Source organism: Orycteropus afer, unplaced genomic scaffold, assembly GCF_000298275.1.
Source record: "Orycteropus afer afer isolate SDZICR_OR568_19922 unplaced genomic scaffold, OryAfe1.0 scaffold00007, whole genome shotgun sequence".
Taxonomy (NCBI): domain Eukaryota; kingdom Metazoa; phylum Chordata; class Mammalia; order Tubulidentata; family Orycteropodidae; genus Orycteropus; species Orycteropus afer.
The window spans coordinates 6,352,450-6,368,645 of record NW_006921594.1 but is presented as its reverse complement, the minus strand read 5'-3'; the positions used below and the strand labels follow the sequence as shown (position 1 = coordinate 6,368,645).

General features: G+C 39.3%; 1 protein-coding gene across 1 annotated transcript in view; it reads right to left on the bottom strand.

Moving 5' to 3' along the window:
• Nucleotides 1–16,196, bottom strand: part of DOCK4 (dedicator of cytokinesis 4) — a 353,512-nt gene that overhangs the window by 140,188 nt on the left and 197,128 nt on the right. Inside the window, exons 22-24 of the mRNA XM_007945030.1 lie at nt 13,602–13,683; nt 12,402–12,572; nt 8,740–8,932 (exon numbers count right to left, since the gene is read on the bottom strand). Coding sequence (XP_007943221.1) covers nt 8,740–8,932; nt 12,402–12,572; nt 13,602–13,683 — 446 coding nt within the window. The remainder of the gene's footprint in view (nt 1–8,739; nt 8,933–12,401; nt 12,573–13,601; nt 13,684–16,196) is intronic.

The window sequence follows — 16,196 nt, the reverse complement described above, 5'->3', positions numbered from 1 at the left end:
TGTTATGTGCTGTCGAGTCAGCCCTGACTCATAGCGACCCCTCCTTGGGTTTCCGAGGCAGTATCACTACGGAAGTAGGATTGCCCAACCTTCCTTCCGGGGAGTGGCTGGTGGGTTTGAACCGCCAGCCTTCTGGTTAGCAGTCAAGTGCCTTAGCCACTATGCTACCAGGTCTTAACTAATATGCACCTTAAAATAAAAAATAAAAAAAATAATTACATGAGGAAATGTTTAATGAAATCCAAGATTAGAGGCTGAACCTGTTTGAAAGCTGTTAACTCTCAGCAAGTGCTTTCAGAGGCACTGATGGCAAAGGACACCTAGAAAGGCCTTCACCCCTTTTCCATGTTGGAGAACTCCGGGAAAGGAGGTCTGAGGAGAAGATGGCTACAGCAAGAGGGAAGAGTGGAGCTGAAGGGATGGGGACCGGAGGACGCAGAGCATTAATGATTCTAACCAAAGGCTCTCTTGAGGTCCCAGGGAATTTTTCAAAACACGGTTTTATACTGGATAAGCAACATGAAGTCTACATAAAGAAACCTAAGGTCTGTACACTGTTTTGCAATGGTCCTGGATTATCACTCTGCTTCAAGAGAAAAGAGAGCTCTTATTCAAGCAACTATACTGGTCTTTATAAGGCTCCCACACTACTTTGCAAGCACTGGCTAGCAGAAGAGTTTGAAACAAATGATAATTTCAGGTGTGAAAGAAATGTGAACACTCCCAGTGCAAATAAAATCAATACTAAACTTCACTTTAACTACAGTTGTAAGAAATAAAACTACTAGGCACCTATCAACTGTTGTTTGTGTCCTTGAGGAGATTCTAACTCCTAGTGACCGTAGAGTAGAACTGCCCCATAGGGTTTCTAAGGCTGTAATATTCACAGAAGCAGACTGCCACATCTTTTCCTGTGGAGCAGCTGGTGGGTTCAAACTCTCAATCTTTTGGTTAGCAGCTGAGCACTTAACCACTACACCATCAAGGCTCTTGTGTATTGAGATTTAACTGTATTGAGATTTAACTCTTAAAGTTGTCAAATTAACAGATACCCTACCAAACATCTTTCTTTTATATTATGGCCTGGAAAAGTGGAAGGAGACATTAATTCCCAGAATGTACTTTCAAAATGATCTAATAATCTACCTCCCTTCTTTCATTCATTCATTTAATTTATTTTATTGCAGCCTTGACTGAAAGCCACAAGGCTGGTGATGGGCACTAAGGAGTTTCTGCCAAAACAAAAACAGAAAAGAAAAATACATATAATTGACTATTTTCTTAACAAATTCCTATCCTAAAACATTGGCTTACTTTTAGTTTCTAGACAAAAGAAAGTACTGTATTAGCATGCTTCTCACCAACACTGCATGCCCATTGTATTCAGATCTTTATGCTTACCTCTATTATCTGCACTGAGTTTTGGCTAATAAACTACTCAATAATCCCAGAAGCAGAAACTCATATGATTTTGCTTAGCATGAAAATAGCTTGGCAATGACTGCAGATCTGTGCTAAATGAATCATCAAGCGCCAAGCAAAGGAGCCAACTGCAAAACTAATGCAAAAACCGTAGAGCACATAGCAGAACCTGAACTTGCAGAGTCTAGAAGTCTCAGTCCATGTCTTATCTCTGCCACTGTCCTAAACTACCTCTTCCCCTCTTGATGCTTCTTCCTTCCTCTTTAGACTGCAAGAAATAGCAAGGAACAGAATTTTGGGGAGACATGGAAGAATGAGTTACTTTATTTTTATACCTGACATACACATGCCTGGACTCCAGTTGATTTAGATCCTGGATGCCAATCTACTTAGATTCAAACCTTAGCTATGTCCTTCGATTTGGTCAGACATCCTTGATTCTGACCTTGGCTATACTTTCAGGACTAAGGTGTGTGTGTGGGGGCGGTTCAGCCCTCCTGCCTGGCTGTGGAATGGCTGCTGTGGAATGGTTCCTACGGCCTGCTCTGTCCAGCCCTGAAGCTGCCCACTGACCCCTAACTCAACCTAGTTTTAATCTTAGTAACACTTCTTTCATTCTCTTCTTTGGGGCTGACCTTAGCATGTGCCTTTCTGTCTCCTTGATGTATTAATTTCTAATCTAAGCCCAAGGAGGAGTATTCTGCAGCCATGCTGGTTGTCCTCCACTTTTTTATCCTTGGGATTTGGTAATGGGACAATTGTAGAACTTCCGAGCTGTACTGAGGGTGAAAATGGAGGAGTGGGACTTGTAGCTTCTTGAGTCTTTTTCTCCAAAATGTTTTGATGTTTATTTTCTAAAAATGTGGGCCAAGTGTCTTCTCCATATCCCTTTCTCTGGTTAATTTGAACCTCCAGGAAGCAAGATTATGTTCGTAGAGTCTTCTAACTTCTATTCCAATAATAAGTCAATCTTTGCTGATCAGAATTAAGCTCACAGTATCAACAGTCTTTACCATCTTCTACTTTCTGAGAAGTTAACTGTCATTTAGATTGGCCTAGAACTAAGTACTTACTTAGTTGACACACCATAAGGCTTTACCTAGCCCCTGTTTTAAATTTGTAATTTAATTAGGAAAGTGTCATTATAATCTCTGTCTGGCCAGGATATGAATCTCACATAATTGTAGCACTTCTGTGTTTTATTTCTTTCACTTTCAATAAATAAAAAACAATCATAGGTTTCTAAGTACTTTTTCAGTTTCTTTTATGGGGTTAAGCATCACACTATTTTTGGATGTCTCTTTTACCCATATGTAGTAGGCAGAAAATTTGGAAGACAACTACCTGGTCAACTAACCGGAAAAGATTCATATTTGTACCCATTCCAAGAAAGGCGATCCCACAGAATGTGAAAATTATCAAACAATATTATTAATATTGCACATAAGTAATCTCTTACTGAAGATAATTCAAAAATGGTTACAACAGTATATTGGCAGAGAACTTCCAGAAATGCAAGCTGGATTCAGAAGAGGACATGGAATGAAGGATATCATTGCTGGTGTCAGATGGATCTTGGCTCAAAACAAAGAATACCAGAATGATGTTTACTTGTGTTTTATTAATTATGCAAAAACATTTGATTGTGTGGATCATAACAAATTATGGGTACACTGAAAAGAATGGGAATTCCAGAACACTGAATTGTACTCACGAGGAACCTGTACATAGACCAGGAGTCTGTCGTTTGAACAGAACAAGGGAATACTGCATGGTTTAAAATTGAGAAGGGAGTGTGTCAGGGTTGTGTCCTTTCACCATACTTATTCAATCTGCATGCTGAACAAATAATCTGAGAAGCTGGACTATAAGAAGAAGGATGTGACATCAGGATTGGAGGAAGACTCATTAATAACCTATGTTATGCAGACGATACAACTTTGCTCACTGAAAGTGAGGATGATTTTACTGATGACACTTACTGGTGAAGACTGAAGACAGTCTGCAGTATGGATTAAACCTCAATATAAAGAAAACAAAAATCCTCCTAATGGGACCAATAAGCAGCATCACGATAAATGGAAAAAAGGTTGAAGTTGACCAAGACTTCATATTACTTTGTTCTATAATCAAAGCCAATGGACATAGCAGTCAAGATGTATAGCCTTGGGAAAATCTGCTGCAAAGGGCCTCTTTCAAGTGCTGAAGAGCAAAGATGTTTCCTTGAAGACTAAGGTGCATTTGACACAAGCCATGGTATTTTCAATCGCCTCACATGCACGTGAGAGCTGGACAATGAAAAAGGAAGACCGAAGAAGACTTGATGCTTTTGAGTTGTGGTGTTGGTGAAGAACGCTGAAAGAACCGTGGACTGCTAAAAGAACTAACAGGTCTTTCCTGGAGGAAGTGCAGCCAGAATGTTCCTTGGAGGAGAGAATGGCCAGACTTTGTCTCACCTACTTTGGTCACGTTGTCAGAAGGGACCACTCCCTGGAGAAGGATATCATGCTTGGTAAAGTGGAGGGACAACGAAAAAGGGGAAGACCCTCAACGAGATGGATTGACAAAGTGGCTGCAATTATGGGCTCAGATATAGCAAGGATCGTGGGGCTGGCACAGGACCGGGTAGTGTTTCGTTCTGCTGTACATGAGGTCGCTATGAGTCAGATGACTCAATGGTACCTAACAACAACAACAAGAAGCAGGCAGAATAATAGTCTCCCCAAAGATGTTCACATCATGACTCCTGGAACCTGTGAATATGTTACTTTACACGGAAAGACTTTGCATATGTAACTAAATTTGGGATTTTGAAATGGAGGAGATTATCATGAATGATCCAGATGGACCCAATGTAATCACAGGGTCCTTATAAATGAAAGAGGAAGGTAGGAGAGTCAGAATCAGATAGAATTTGCAGATGCCAGGCTGTTGGTTTTGAAGACAGAGGAGGGAGCCACAAGCAAAGGAATACAGGTGACCTCTAGAAGCTGGAAAAGGCAAAGAAATGGGTTCTATCTTAGAGCTTCCAGAAGAAAAAGAGCCCTGCAAGTATCTTGATTGTAGCACCGGTTAAAAAAAAACAACACTGCCATTGAGTCGATTCTGACTCATAGTGACCACCACTGGGTTTCCAAGGCAGTAAATCTGTACAGAAATAGATTGCCTCATCTTCCTTCTGCAGAGCAGCTGGTAGGTTTGAACCACCAATCTTCTGGTTAGCAGTGAAATGCCTTAGGCACTCTATCACACCAGAGTACCTTTGCAGCACAGTGAGAACCATTTCACTCTCATATCTCCAGAATTATAATAAATAGATAAGAAATAAAGCTGTGTTGTTTCAAGGCACTATGATTGGGGTCATTGTTATAGCAGCAATAGGAAATATACCATAACTATATCCAAAACATGAGTCTGATATCACCAAATTTTGGTGATGGTATTCACTTGGTTCCTAGGTAACTGTTATTTTTACTCATTCTCTGTCATTTTACAGAGTTACTTCTGGGAAATATGATAAAAACTGGAGCTTCCAATCCCAAACTCCCTTAAAAATATCCTTTCCGTGTTGTAAAAAGTGTGCATGCCTTTTTTAAAAAAAAAAACAAGAGAAGTTAAACGTGCTAGCTGTAATCTTTTTACTAATTGCTTTCAGTGGAGTATCACTGGTGACTCTTTCCAATTGTTCTTCCTATCCTCACCTTGCCGTTAGTTGCACAGTTTAATTTGTACCTCTCTTCTTCTTCCCCTCCAGTTAGATAGACTCTGGCTGGTTTTGTGAGATGAACAAAGGCTCTCCTAGTCACTGCATCCTGTTCTTTGACACCATCTATGGAGCCAGCTACTCTCACTGTATATCTTCTTTTCCTTCTACCATTTCATATTTCAACTGGATATCACACAATGTGTCCCACCTGTGCCCTAAGTCCAGGAGCCCCTGGGTGGCACAGATAGTTAAGGTGTGTGGCTGCTAACTGCAAGACTGAAGGTTTAAGTCCACCAAGAGGCATTCGGAAGAAAGGCCTGGCAATCTACTTCCAGAAAAATCAGCTATTGAAAACCCTATGGAGCACAGCTCAACTCTGACACAGGTGGGGCTGTCAATAGTTACGCCTGACTTGATGGCAACTGGCAGGCCCTAAGTCCATAATTTCTGATTTAGGATGTTGGAATCACAAGTAACACTTCCCAGGGTTTTCTAATACTATCACGTTGTCCCACGAGATTTAGTCAGAAGAGTGTGAGTCCTGTAGAGCTCTTAGGGACTTCTCCTGTTTTTTTTTTTTCTATGAGGTCAGACTCCTTCCTGCTATGCCACATGCATTTATAACAGCCTCTATTTCCTTCAATGATGAATCACTAAACATTGAGCTGAGCTTCATCCTCTGAGAGACAGTGACCGAAGCGACTCCTATTAACTGGTATCTGCTTGGGCTACTAAGAATGCCATTTGACTGTGAGCTGCTTTTCCTTCAGCAGAAGCTTATGCTTCTCCATATTCATCCCACACTCAACACCAACAGGCAGGAGGGATTCCATTCTCCCCATCCTCTTTCATGCCACACTGTCATAATCTCCAACCTGTCAACCTGGCTCAGCACCCCTTCTCGAAGTCACTAGCACAGAGTTTCCAGAATCCACATTTCCTGGCCTCATGAGTCCTCCCAACTCTCTGCTTCAGTAAGTATTCTCATAGCTTCTACAAAGACCATGATCTTTGCTCCTGGATTGCAGCAGTGTCTTCTTCCTCTATTCTTCAGTCCTGATTTCTCTATTATCTATTGAGTATCAGTCACTGATAAGGAATCAAGACAGAGCACATAATAAACATAATCCCCCAAATAATCTCCTAACATTTGAAAACAATTTTGATTATCCATATTGCTCTTTTAATGGAGGAATTTCATCTAACAAAGAATGATCTGGTAAGTATGGTAGAAACATAGCCGAAATCACCAGTTCCTCTGAGATGGTGATGAACGTTTCCTGGCTGGTTGAAAGCAGTGTTGGTGTATGGTTAGGACTTTTATCCTCTCCACTCCAAGATCTTTGCTCCAATCCCAGATCATCAAACTGAACTCCTGGGGCTTGAGGAGCAGAGTTTGAAAACCACTGCAACAAATACCTTCTGCCAGATGAGATGTGCTTTCATGGGGGAGAAATAGGAAGGCTGAACTCTCTTTTACACTGATTGCACCATTATTTGTTTCAGCAAAAAAAAAAAAAAAAAATTAGAAGCATACCAAAAGTCCATAAATAGGAGAAAAATAACTTATCACTGATATGCTCATTTAGTGGAATATTATATAACAGTGAAGATGAGTAAATTATAGCTATATCTATTGTTGTTGATGCTGTGTTGTTAGAAGGTGCTGAGTCAGTCTGAATTTGCAGTGGCTCTACACACAACAGGATGGAACACTGTCCAGCCTCATGTTATCCTCACAATCATTGCTATATTGACCCCACTGTTGTAGCCACTGTTGTCCGCTCCTCAGAAGGAAGGTTGGGCAATCCTACTTCCATAGTGATATTGCCTCGGAAACCCAAGGAGGGGTCGCTATGAGTCGGGGCCGACTCGACGGCAAACAACAACAACAATACAAAAGTCTAATATTGGTAATATCATTTTACAAAGTTCAGAAAGATGAAAAAATACTACAACATGTATTTATAGGTAGGTAATAAATATGTAGGAATCCTGGTGGAAATGGGAATCACCAATAGTGAGAATTTCTATGAAGAAAGTAGGAAAAATAAATTAAGAGAGTACTCAGAAAACCTTGAATCCTTGACTTAAAACGAATCCTCAACTTACAAAGATTTTTAGTTATACTGAACCGCACTTAAGATTGTTTTTCATTTTTTGTACATGTTATTGTTAATAATATGTACTACATACAATGCTGCAGTACATAATTTGCTAGTGTTATTCTCAGACGATCACTCGCATGTACTCTGAGTTTTATAAAGATAATAACGTAGTTGTTGTTGTTATGTGCCATTGAATCGGACCCGACTCATATTGACCGCTCCTTGGGTTTGTGAGGCAGTATAACTAGAAGTAGATTGCCCAACCTTCCTTCTGAGAAGTGGGTGGGTTTGAACCACCAGTTTTCTGGTTAGCAGTCAAGTGCCTTAGGCACTGCGCGATAGTTAGTAATAATGAAAACTAAAAAAAAAAAAAAAAAAAGAGAGACAGATTTTTGCATTAGGACCGAATTACAACAGAGTCATTGGAATGGAACCCAGCTGTTAAATCAGAGATTATCTGTATCTATAATGATGACTTTCTTAATAAAAGATATAAAGCAAATATCTGATATTGTTTAAGATGTGTTAATGATCTTCTCATTATATTATGCTCTATTCCTGCCTGTATGTTTAAAATGTTTTATGAAAAAATAATTAAAAAACTGTTTTCTATATATGGAACCTTATCTTAAAAAATTATACACATATACATGTATGCATTCAGGTGGGAAAGTAATTCTCAGTAGAATCTATTTTAAAAAGTTTTTTTTACTTGGTGAGGCTAATGAAACCTTCTTAAAATAAATTTTACAATGAACTTGGTCCTTTATCATTTTCAGCAGCAAATCATAGGAAAAAACAAGAGACAATGGGATTTAATTACACATATCGTCATAAAATCAGCTAGTAACTGATCACTTGCTGTTACAATAAAAGAAATATGACAGCACATGAAAACTTACACCCAATTTTAGGACACAAATAGGTGGAAAAGTTTTAAGAACAAAAGAGACACACACAAAAAAAGGATCATATCAGGTACCTATAAGTATCTCTGAATGAAAATGTTAAATTTCGTTGAACATCAAAAAATGAGCTCTGGTAGCATAGTGGCTAAGACACTTGCCTGCTAACCAGACGGCTGGTGGTTCAAACCCACCAGCCACTCCTCGGAAGGAAGGTTGGGCAATCCTACTTCCGTAGTGATACTGCCTCGGAAACCCAAGGAGGGGTCGCTATGAGTCGGGTTTGACTCGATGGCACATAACAACAACAACAACATTAACAAGAAAAAATATACTGTACACTATCACTTGTGATCAAAATCCATAATTCAATCATTGGTCTGTATTCTTTCTAGAAATAAAATTTAAAAGTCATATAACGTTTTAAGGACTTTTATATTTGATCAATAAATACATTAAGTCTACCATCCCAGTAAATGATTCTTTTGAGAAGGGGACTTTTCAGATGTTTCTAAATTGCTTCTGCTGACCTCTGACTATAACCTATAAATAACAGCTTCTGGAGACAAAAGTTGGGCCGGGAGATGCCGCATGTTACCTGGGTTGGTATACAACTGGCTCTCCACGGTTTTCCCAATGCACTGCAACTTGACAGCCTGTAGGGCGTCGTCCACGTGCATGATGGTCGGCAGACTGCCCAGAGTGTCCTGCACCAAGTTGGCCACCTCCCGCACATCAAAGAGCTTCAACAGCTCTGAGTACACGGCCGGGAAGGAGCTGAGAAACACGGCCTTAAAAAGAAGAAGAAATTTAAGTTAATTCCAAGATATACTCTGAGAAATGAGCTGTAAAATGTCAGTGAGCTTAAGGACTGTGGTGGGTATTTTTAAATGGTGGGAAAATAAATGTAAAATGTTTTTGTCACCTAAAGTTAAAAGATAATTTTTTGAAAAAAAACTTATAGGAGAATAGGACATTTTCTTGAAATGTGCAAACATGCAACATAATAAAAACTAGGGAATTCTGGATTATCACTGATGTTAGCAAAATGATTGGCAAAAGCTTCACAGAATCAGCAAAATGTAGCATGACTGAATAGAAAGAATGCTTAATCAACACTTGGCTCATGGTCACTTTTATTCCTCTTGGGAGAAGCTTTCTCAAGTGTTCATTTATATCTCATTTACCTTTACGAAATCAAACACATTAATTCCATAAGGCATTTGACTTATGATTTAAGAAAAATCAGTACAAAAACCACAGGCCTGAGCAACACAAGACCTTTGTTATATGCAGAACCAGGGTGAACAATGGGTTAAATGCTACTACCCATTGGTGGCTGGTGGCTTGAATCCACCCAAAAGTACATCAGAAGACAGGCCTGGTGATAGGCTTACAAAGGGCCACAGCCTTGCACATCACGTGGAGTACAGCTCTACTTTGACATACACAGGTCTGGTATGAGTTGAAATTGAGTTGACAACAAGATGCTTAACTCCTAACCAACTCTGTGACCAAGTCATTTTACTTCCCTAGGCTTTAGTTTCATCACCTGTAAAATGAAAAGATCACTAGACTGACTCTTTAGGTAGCTTTAAAATCTACTGTACATCAAGAACTGCATACACAGACTAAGAACAACCCTCTTCAGGTAAGTAAGATTTTCATAAGAAGTTTTAAGAAAAAAATTAGGCTATCATCAAATCCCCAAGTTGTATACCAACCCATGTAATACGTGGGACGTAACTAAAAAAGAAAAAAAGGGGTGGTGGTGGAGTGGGGTGGCTCGAATTATGCATTGAAGCAAATAAATTTAGACTTTTTAAATTGCACAAAGGAGGGAGTAGGAAAAGGAGACAAGTGGTATGAACTCAGTCTCATAGAGGAGGGAGGTACATGCTTTCCCATTATGATGGGATTCAAGTGTGAGTTAGTTTACCAACGAGATCTAACACAAGTGGAAAGTAGGTTGAGTCTACGTATGCTCATGATTCAAACAGGGAATCAAATTCAAATTCATGGATTTTGCTATTTATCTAGACAGCAGCAGTGATAATATACAGAAAAGCTGAGACCTGGGTTTTTGTTTTTTTTAAATGTCAAAGTCATCAAAATGCTTAACAACCCGTAGTCAACAACTCAGCTCTGCTCAACTCTTAAAATGACACATTCACTGGAATGTGTTTAAAATGAATAACTTGGTATTCCCCATTAAAGACTATATTTATGTCACCTTTATTTCACTCTGCAAAGAGCTGAGTCATACAGATTAAAAAAAAAAAAAAGAGCCCAGCTTTCTGATACAATATACTGAAAAGTTACCTAAGTTGATTTCCCCCAGGAATGCCCTAATTTATCCATTAATTCTGTCTTCATATCTTCAAATGAAGGTTTTGAATGTACCTGCAATGGGAGGTGCATTTATAGTGGGAGTATTAATGAAGGAAGAAGGGACAAAGACCCTGTGATGAAGGCAGAAAGACAGCTGCACCAGGGAATCTAAACTGAGGCTTTTTACTGCAAAAAAAAACAAAAGCAAAAGTCAGTTTTGACTTTCCTGGTAGCCAATAGAAATAGGGAAAGGTTAGGACACATCCGACTCCAGTATGACCTCATGTTTACTTAACTGATTATATTTTCAAGGACCCTATTTCCAAACAAGGTCACAGTCACAGGTCTTGAGGGTTAGGACTTCACATTACTTTTCGAGGACACAATTCATGCCATGACAGATACCTATGATACACAGACATCTGTGGATCTTAATGAGAAATTATGACTTAAGAACCCAAGAGTAAAGAAAGACCTTTTGGTGTGTATTAGCACCGTAGAGGGCACATTTGTCCCTGTGATGGTAAAGATTAAAAAGAAAAATCTCAAAATGAAAACTTAAAGTTTAAATAACATTCACAGAAGTAGTGAACTTCTGAGGACTCTGGTTGGCCTGCTAGATTATCATTTTCAAATATCAACTGCTGTTAGCCTAGTTTGGTTAGTGGGCAATCTGACATTGAAGTTTCTGGCAAGTTCCTAAAGTACAAGGATTGTGTTGTTGACTGCTGGGGCCAAAACAAAATGGAAAAGAGCCTGAATTATGTCCTGGCACAGAAGAAGGCTTATTCCACCTCTGTGAAGAGAAGAACCCACCCATCCACTGCCACTGAATCAATTTCAACTCAGAGTGACCCTCACTGGGTTTCCAAGCCTGTAAATCTTTATGGAAGTATATTGCCTCATCTTACTCCTGCAGAGCAGATGGTGGGTTTGAACCACCAGTCTTCTGGTTAGCAGTCAAATGCTTGCCTCAGTATGCCACCAGATCTCCTTGAGAAGAGGAGAGGAGGGTAAAAAAAAAAAAAAAAAAAAAGGCTGCAGAGTATACTCGCCCTTAATAGTCAGAGAAAGTACAGCATGATTACAATTAGGGTTGGTCCATTTCTGGTATTTTGTCCTTCCAAATACACGGCATCAAACTAATAATACTCCCACGTATCTAGCTTTGTCTTCCAATCCCTCATTTAATGCTCTATTTCTGAAAGATAACACATCTCCAAGGGATGGTAGCCAAGAGGCTGCTTCTCTTTCTGACAGGTCTTTAACCAAGTCATTAAAACTAAACACATATGAAAAGGATTAAGAAAGTGTAGAGAAAGATACTCAGAATTAGCTCTCGGACTATGTTCAAAGCCATGCTCTTTGGCAAGTGGATGGATCTTGTCCTCAAACAAAACACATGGGACTCCACCTGCTAATAGAATTTGGCAGCAGCTGCTCAGCGCTGGTCATATAAAATCAGTCCCAGGACGATTAGGGTCAAGTTAAATAAAACAAAACCACATGCCGTGTAGCCAAGGCCAATATAATGAGTCTGAAGTAGACAGATTAAAATGCAGTGAGGGGCTTGGGGAAAACAACCACAAAACCCCAGCTCTGGTGGAATTCCTTCCTAGGGCTGATGGTGACAGCTTATCCAATCATCATTGTGCGTGTTGGCAATTGTAAGCAATGGTGACGCAAAACCAATATCCCCTCCATTCAGACAGAGCAGTCTGAAGAAATGAAGAAAGGCATCTCACTTCTGCTCTGCTGGGACTCAGAAGCTGGTGTAATTTCTAAACTCTATTCAATGTTGGCTAGGCTAGAAATAGAAACTGGGGGTACAGGTTTCTCATGCAGAAAGCAATCAATTACGCCACTACGTAAAAATGAAAACTGTACCCAAATTTTTCTTCTAGTCAACAGAGATGAAAAAACAATTACCTGTGATTGAGACAGTGCCCCAGAGCCTTTGCTCTCTTGTGAAAGAAAGAAGCGGACTGACATAAGGAGCTCCTGAATGCAACAGCGGAATTCCTCTTCATTTTGTCCACCGGTAGCAAGGGAGAAGAGCCTCCGAGACTGAACGATGTACTTAAAAATGTATTCTTGAGCCTTAAAACAAAATGTTTACAAAGTTAGCTTCAAAGGAGATGAACGGCATTTCTCTGACAACGACATGGCATAAAAACCATGACACAGCATCAGCCTTTTAAATTACTGATACAAACACTGAGGCCCCTAGAGATTTTTGGACATGATTTGCTTGCAGAGAGAAAAGCATTGTTTCTGTAATACCTAACGGGAGAAAAAGGAGAGGTACTTAAAAAATTCTCTAGCATTCTCAAGAGTTTTGACATAAAATACTCTTGATCCCTAGATGCTATTTTAATTTAGTCAACAGAGATGATTATCTGTTTTTCAGAAATGATTCTGCTTTGCTGGTAGGTAGTCTTTCCACTTCGCCTTTTATCTTCAATCAGAGGAAAATGATAAAATTATAACTAACCAAATACTTGTTTTCTAAAACTAATATATTATTTAACTTTATCTAAGGATAAAAAATAGAACGTTACTCAACAACAGGAATCAGAAGACTACTAGGGCTGTTCCTGGACCATTTAAGAAAGAAAATGTATTGCTTTTGAACATAATTGCAAATAAGGGATTAATATTACTATTTACAACTGAGCCAAGCAGGGCCCAGAGGTGGGGCAGCCTTAAAGTCTAATGGCCAGTGAGAACTCAGATTTCTAATCCAATCACAGCTAAGCCATATGATTCTTTCCTTAAATTTAAGCTAAATGATTCTCAAATGGTTTCTGTTAGGGTGGTAGATGCAAAAACCAGGGACTTCTAAGCTTAACTGCTCTTTTGTTGTCTCTCATAAACTGTCCCTCCTGCAACCCTAGACATCACTTAAGTATTTGGAAGCCAAGAGGTTCCAGTGGATGAGCCTGACAAAGTCCCTTACCAATTCTATCAGCTCAGAGCAGCCATAAACTTATTAAGATCCTTGACTCAGAATATCAGTGATACATCATCACCCATTACTGTCTGTGTAGAGGAAACCAATTGGTTTAAGCATCACTGTGCAAAAGTTTTGTTTGATGATATTATCTGTTATCAACAGAATGTAAGTACCTTCAACACCTCCTGGATATGCTCTTGCCGCTCTGCTTCCGTTATCCTGTCCACGTACCACTTGAGCACTTTTATGAGGTCTCTAAAACATAGACAGAAATGTACAGAATGTAGAATTGGTCTAATTCTCAATTAAATGCCAACAAATAAAATACTTATTTTTTTTTGTCAGAAAAAAGGTGCCTTTTCAGAGTTCCAGTAAGATGGTGGAACAGGTAGAAAGACTGCACAGACTCTCTTCAACACAGAAAAGTGGAACCAATTAACACAGATACAGAAGATAATCCTGGACCCCTAAGACTTGAAGGGAAGGATATACAAATGAACTAAACTCCAACTAGCAGAAGAATTAGTATGAAAACACAGAAAAAAGGAGACATACAGAGCTGTAGTCTGGCAGCGATCCTGACAGCACAGACAGCTTAGATATTGCCGAGTCGTGTTAGGACCTAAGAATTAACCTAAAAATCAGCCCTGCTAGCCAAGAACCGAATGGAGGACTGCTCTGGTGGCTGGTGAATAAAAAGGGAAGCAGCAAAGAGGAAGGCGGGCTGAGCTGTTGACTTTTGCCTGTCCAGAGGGTGCAGACATTCTGAACTTTTACAAGCAGTTTGATCATTTTGGATATTTTAAGTGACAGCGTTCTCCCAGATTCCAGGGACTTAAGAACAGGCTCCACTTGCCGGGAACCAAAAGGACATTCTGGACACCTACGAATGGAAAGGTGTGACATTCCCCTTGTTACTCTCATATCCCACAACCTCCTGGTGAATAGAGGTGCGGCCATCCCTCACTCTCACCCACCTTCTAGACGGGCAGGAATCCTATCCTAGTCTGGACAGAGCCTGGGTGCCCTGCCCAGACTTTTTTTGTTCTTTTATCTGTTTTAAAATTATTATTATTACTTTTGTCTTTTTTTATTATTATTCTTTATTCTTCCCCTCCCAGGTTCTAGTTTTCAGCTTTTTTTCTTTTCCCTGTTCCTGGTTGCAATTTATTTTTCTTTCTTCCCATTCCTGGTTTTTCTTTTTGCATTTTTTCCCATTGTTTTCTTCATTATCCTCCTTCTCTACCTTTCTTCTTTTATTGGCTCCACAGATATTGCTGTGGTGTTTTTGTTGCTGTTCTTTTTCCCTTTTTTCTTTCTTTGGTTACTGTTCCTGTGATTACATGGTATGTTTTATTGTCCATTTGCTTTTCCTTTTTGATGGTTATTCAGTTGTTATTTTTGTCTAACTGAGTAGAAGACAGCAATAGTCCCCATATGACACAACTACACCCACACTTCCTGCAGCTTCACATACTAATTAAGAGCCACCACTTCCTTCTGCACCAATTGGCCAAAGATAAACGACCACCAAGAAGAGCCTGACACACCCCTGGTTGCTTCTCACAAACAGTTAACAGAGATCTAAATACAACAATGCCACAAGGTCTCAGAGAATACGGACCATCACAGTCCATACAAAGAAGCAAGATAACGTGGTAGAAACAAGGAAGTAGGATACAGACCGAGAACACATCCCTGAGGAAGAAGCAGCATTGAAACTCTCTGATAAGGAATTCAAAAGAATTATATTTAGGTATCGTCAAAGGATTGAGAGGCAGACCAAGGAAAACACAGAAAAAATTCTAGAAGAATTTTGGAAGAAAATACAAGAACAAAATGACAAATTAAGTGAAATATTAGAAATGATTCTAAATCTACAGATAGAAATCCAGAAGATTAATACTAAATTGTCAGAAATAGATAATACATTGAAAGGGCAAAGGAGTAGAACTGATGCAATGGAAGACAGAATTAATGAGATTGAAGAAAAATACCTGGAAACTTCTTTGGAAAGGGATCAATCAGAAAAAACATTAAAAAAAAAAAAAATGCTGAAAGCCTAAGGCTCATGTGGGATACCATCAAAAGGAATAACCTATGTGTCATTGGAACTCCAGAACAGGAAGAGAAAAATAAAACTACTGAGAAAATTGTCCAAAATTTGTTGGAGGAGAACTTCCCTGATATGGTGAAAGATGAGAATATATCCATTCAGGAAGTCCAATGAACCCCAAATGGGATAGACCCCAAAGAAAATCATCAAGACATATCATCATCAAACTCATCAAAACCAAAGACAAAGAAAGAATCCTGAAAGCAGCATGGGAAAAACAAAAAGTTACTTAAAAAGGACAATCAGTAAGAATAAGCTCTGATTTCTCAGCAGAAACCATGCAAGCAAGAGGGCAATGGGATGGTATATATAAAATCCTGAAAGAAAAAACTGTCAACCAAGAATTATATACCTGGCAAAATTGTCCCTCAAATAGGATGGTGAAATTAGGAGATTTCCAGATAAGCACAAACTAAGGGAATTTGTTAAAACCAGACCAACCTTCCAAGAGATACTAAAGGGAGTCCTTTGAACAGAGAACCAAAAATAGCAAACAACAACCGATCATTAATACACAAGATGACATAACCCAGAAACCCCAGCTATGGACATATCCAAAGTAAAATAAGCTTACAAGATTGTAAACAGGGAACCAGAGACATCAATTGGCAAGTGAGGACAACTACAAACAAAAAAGAGGGAAAATACTGTG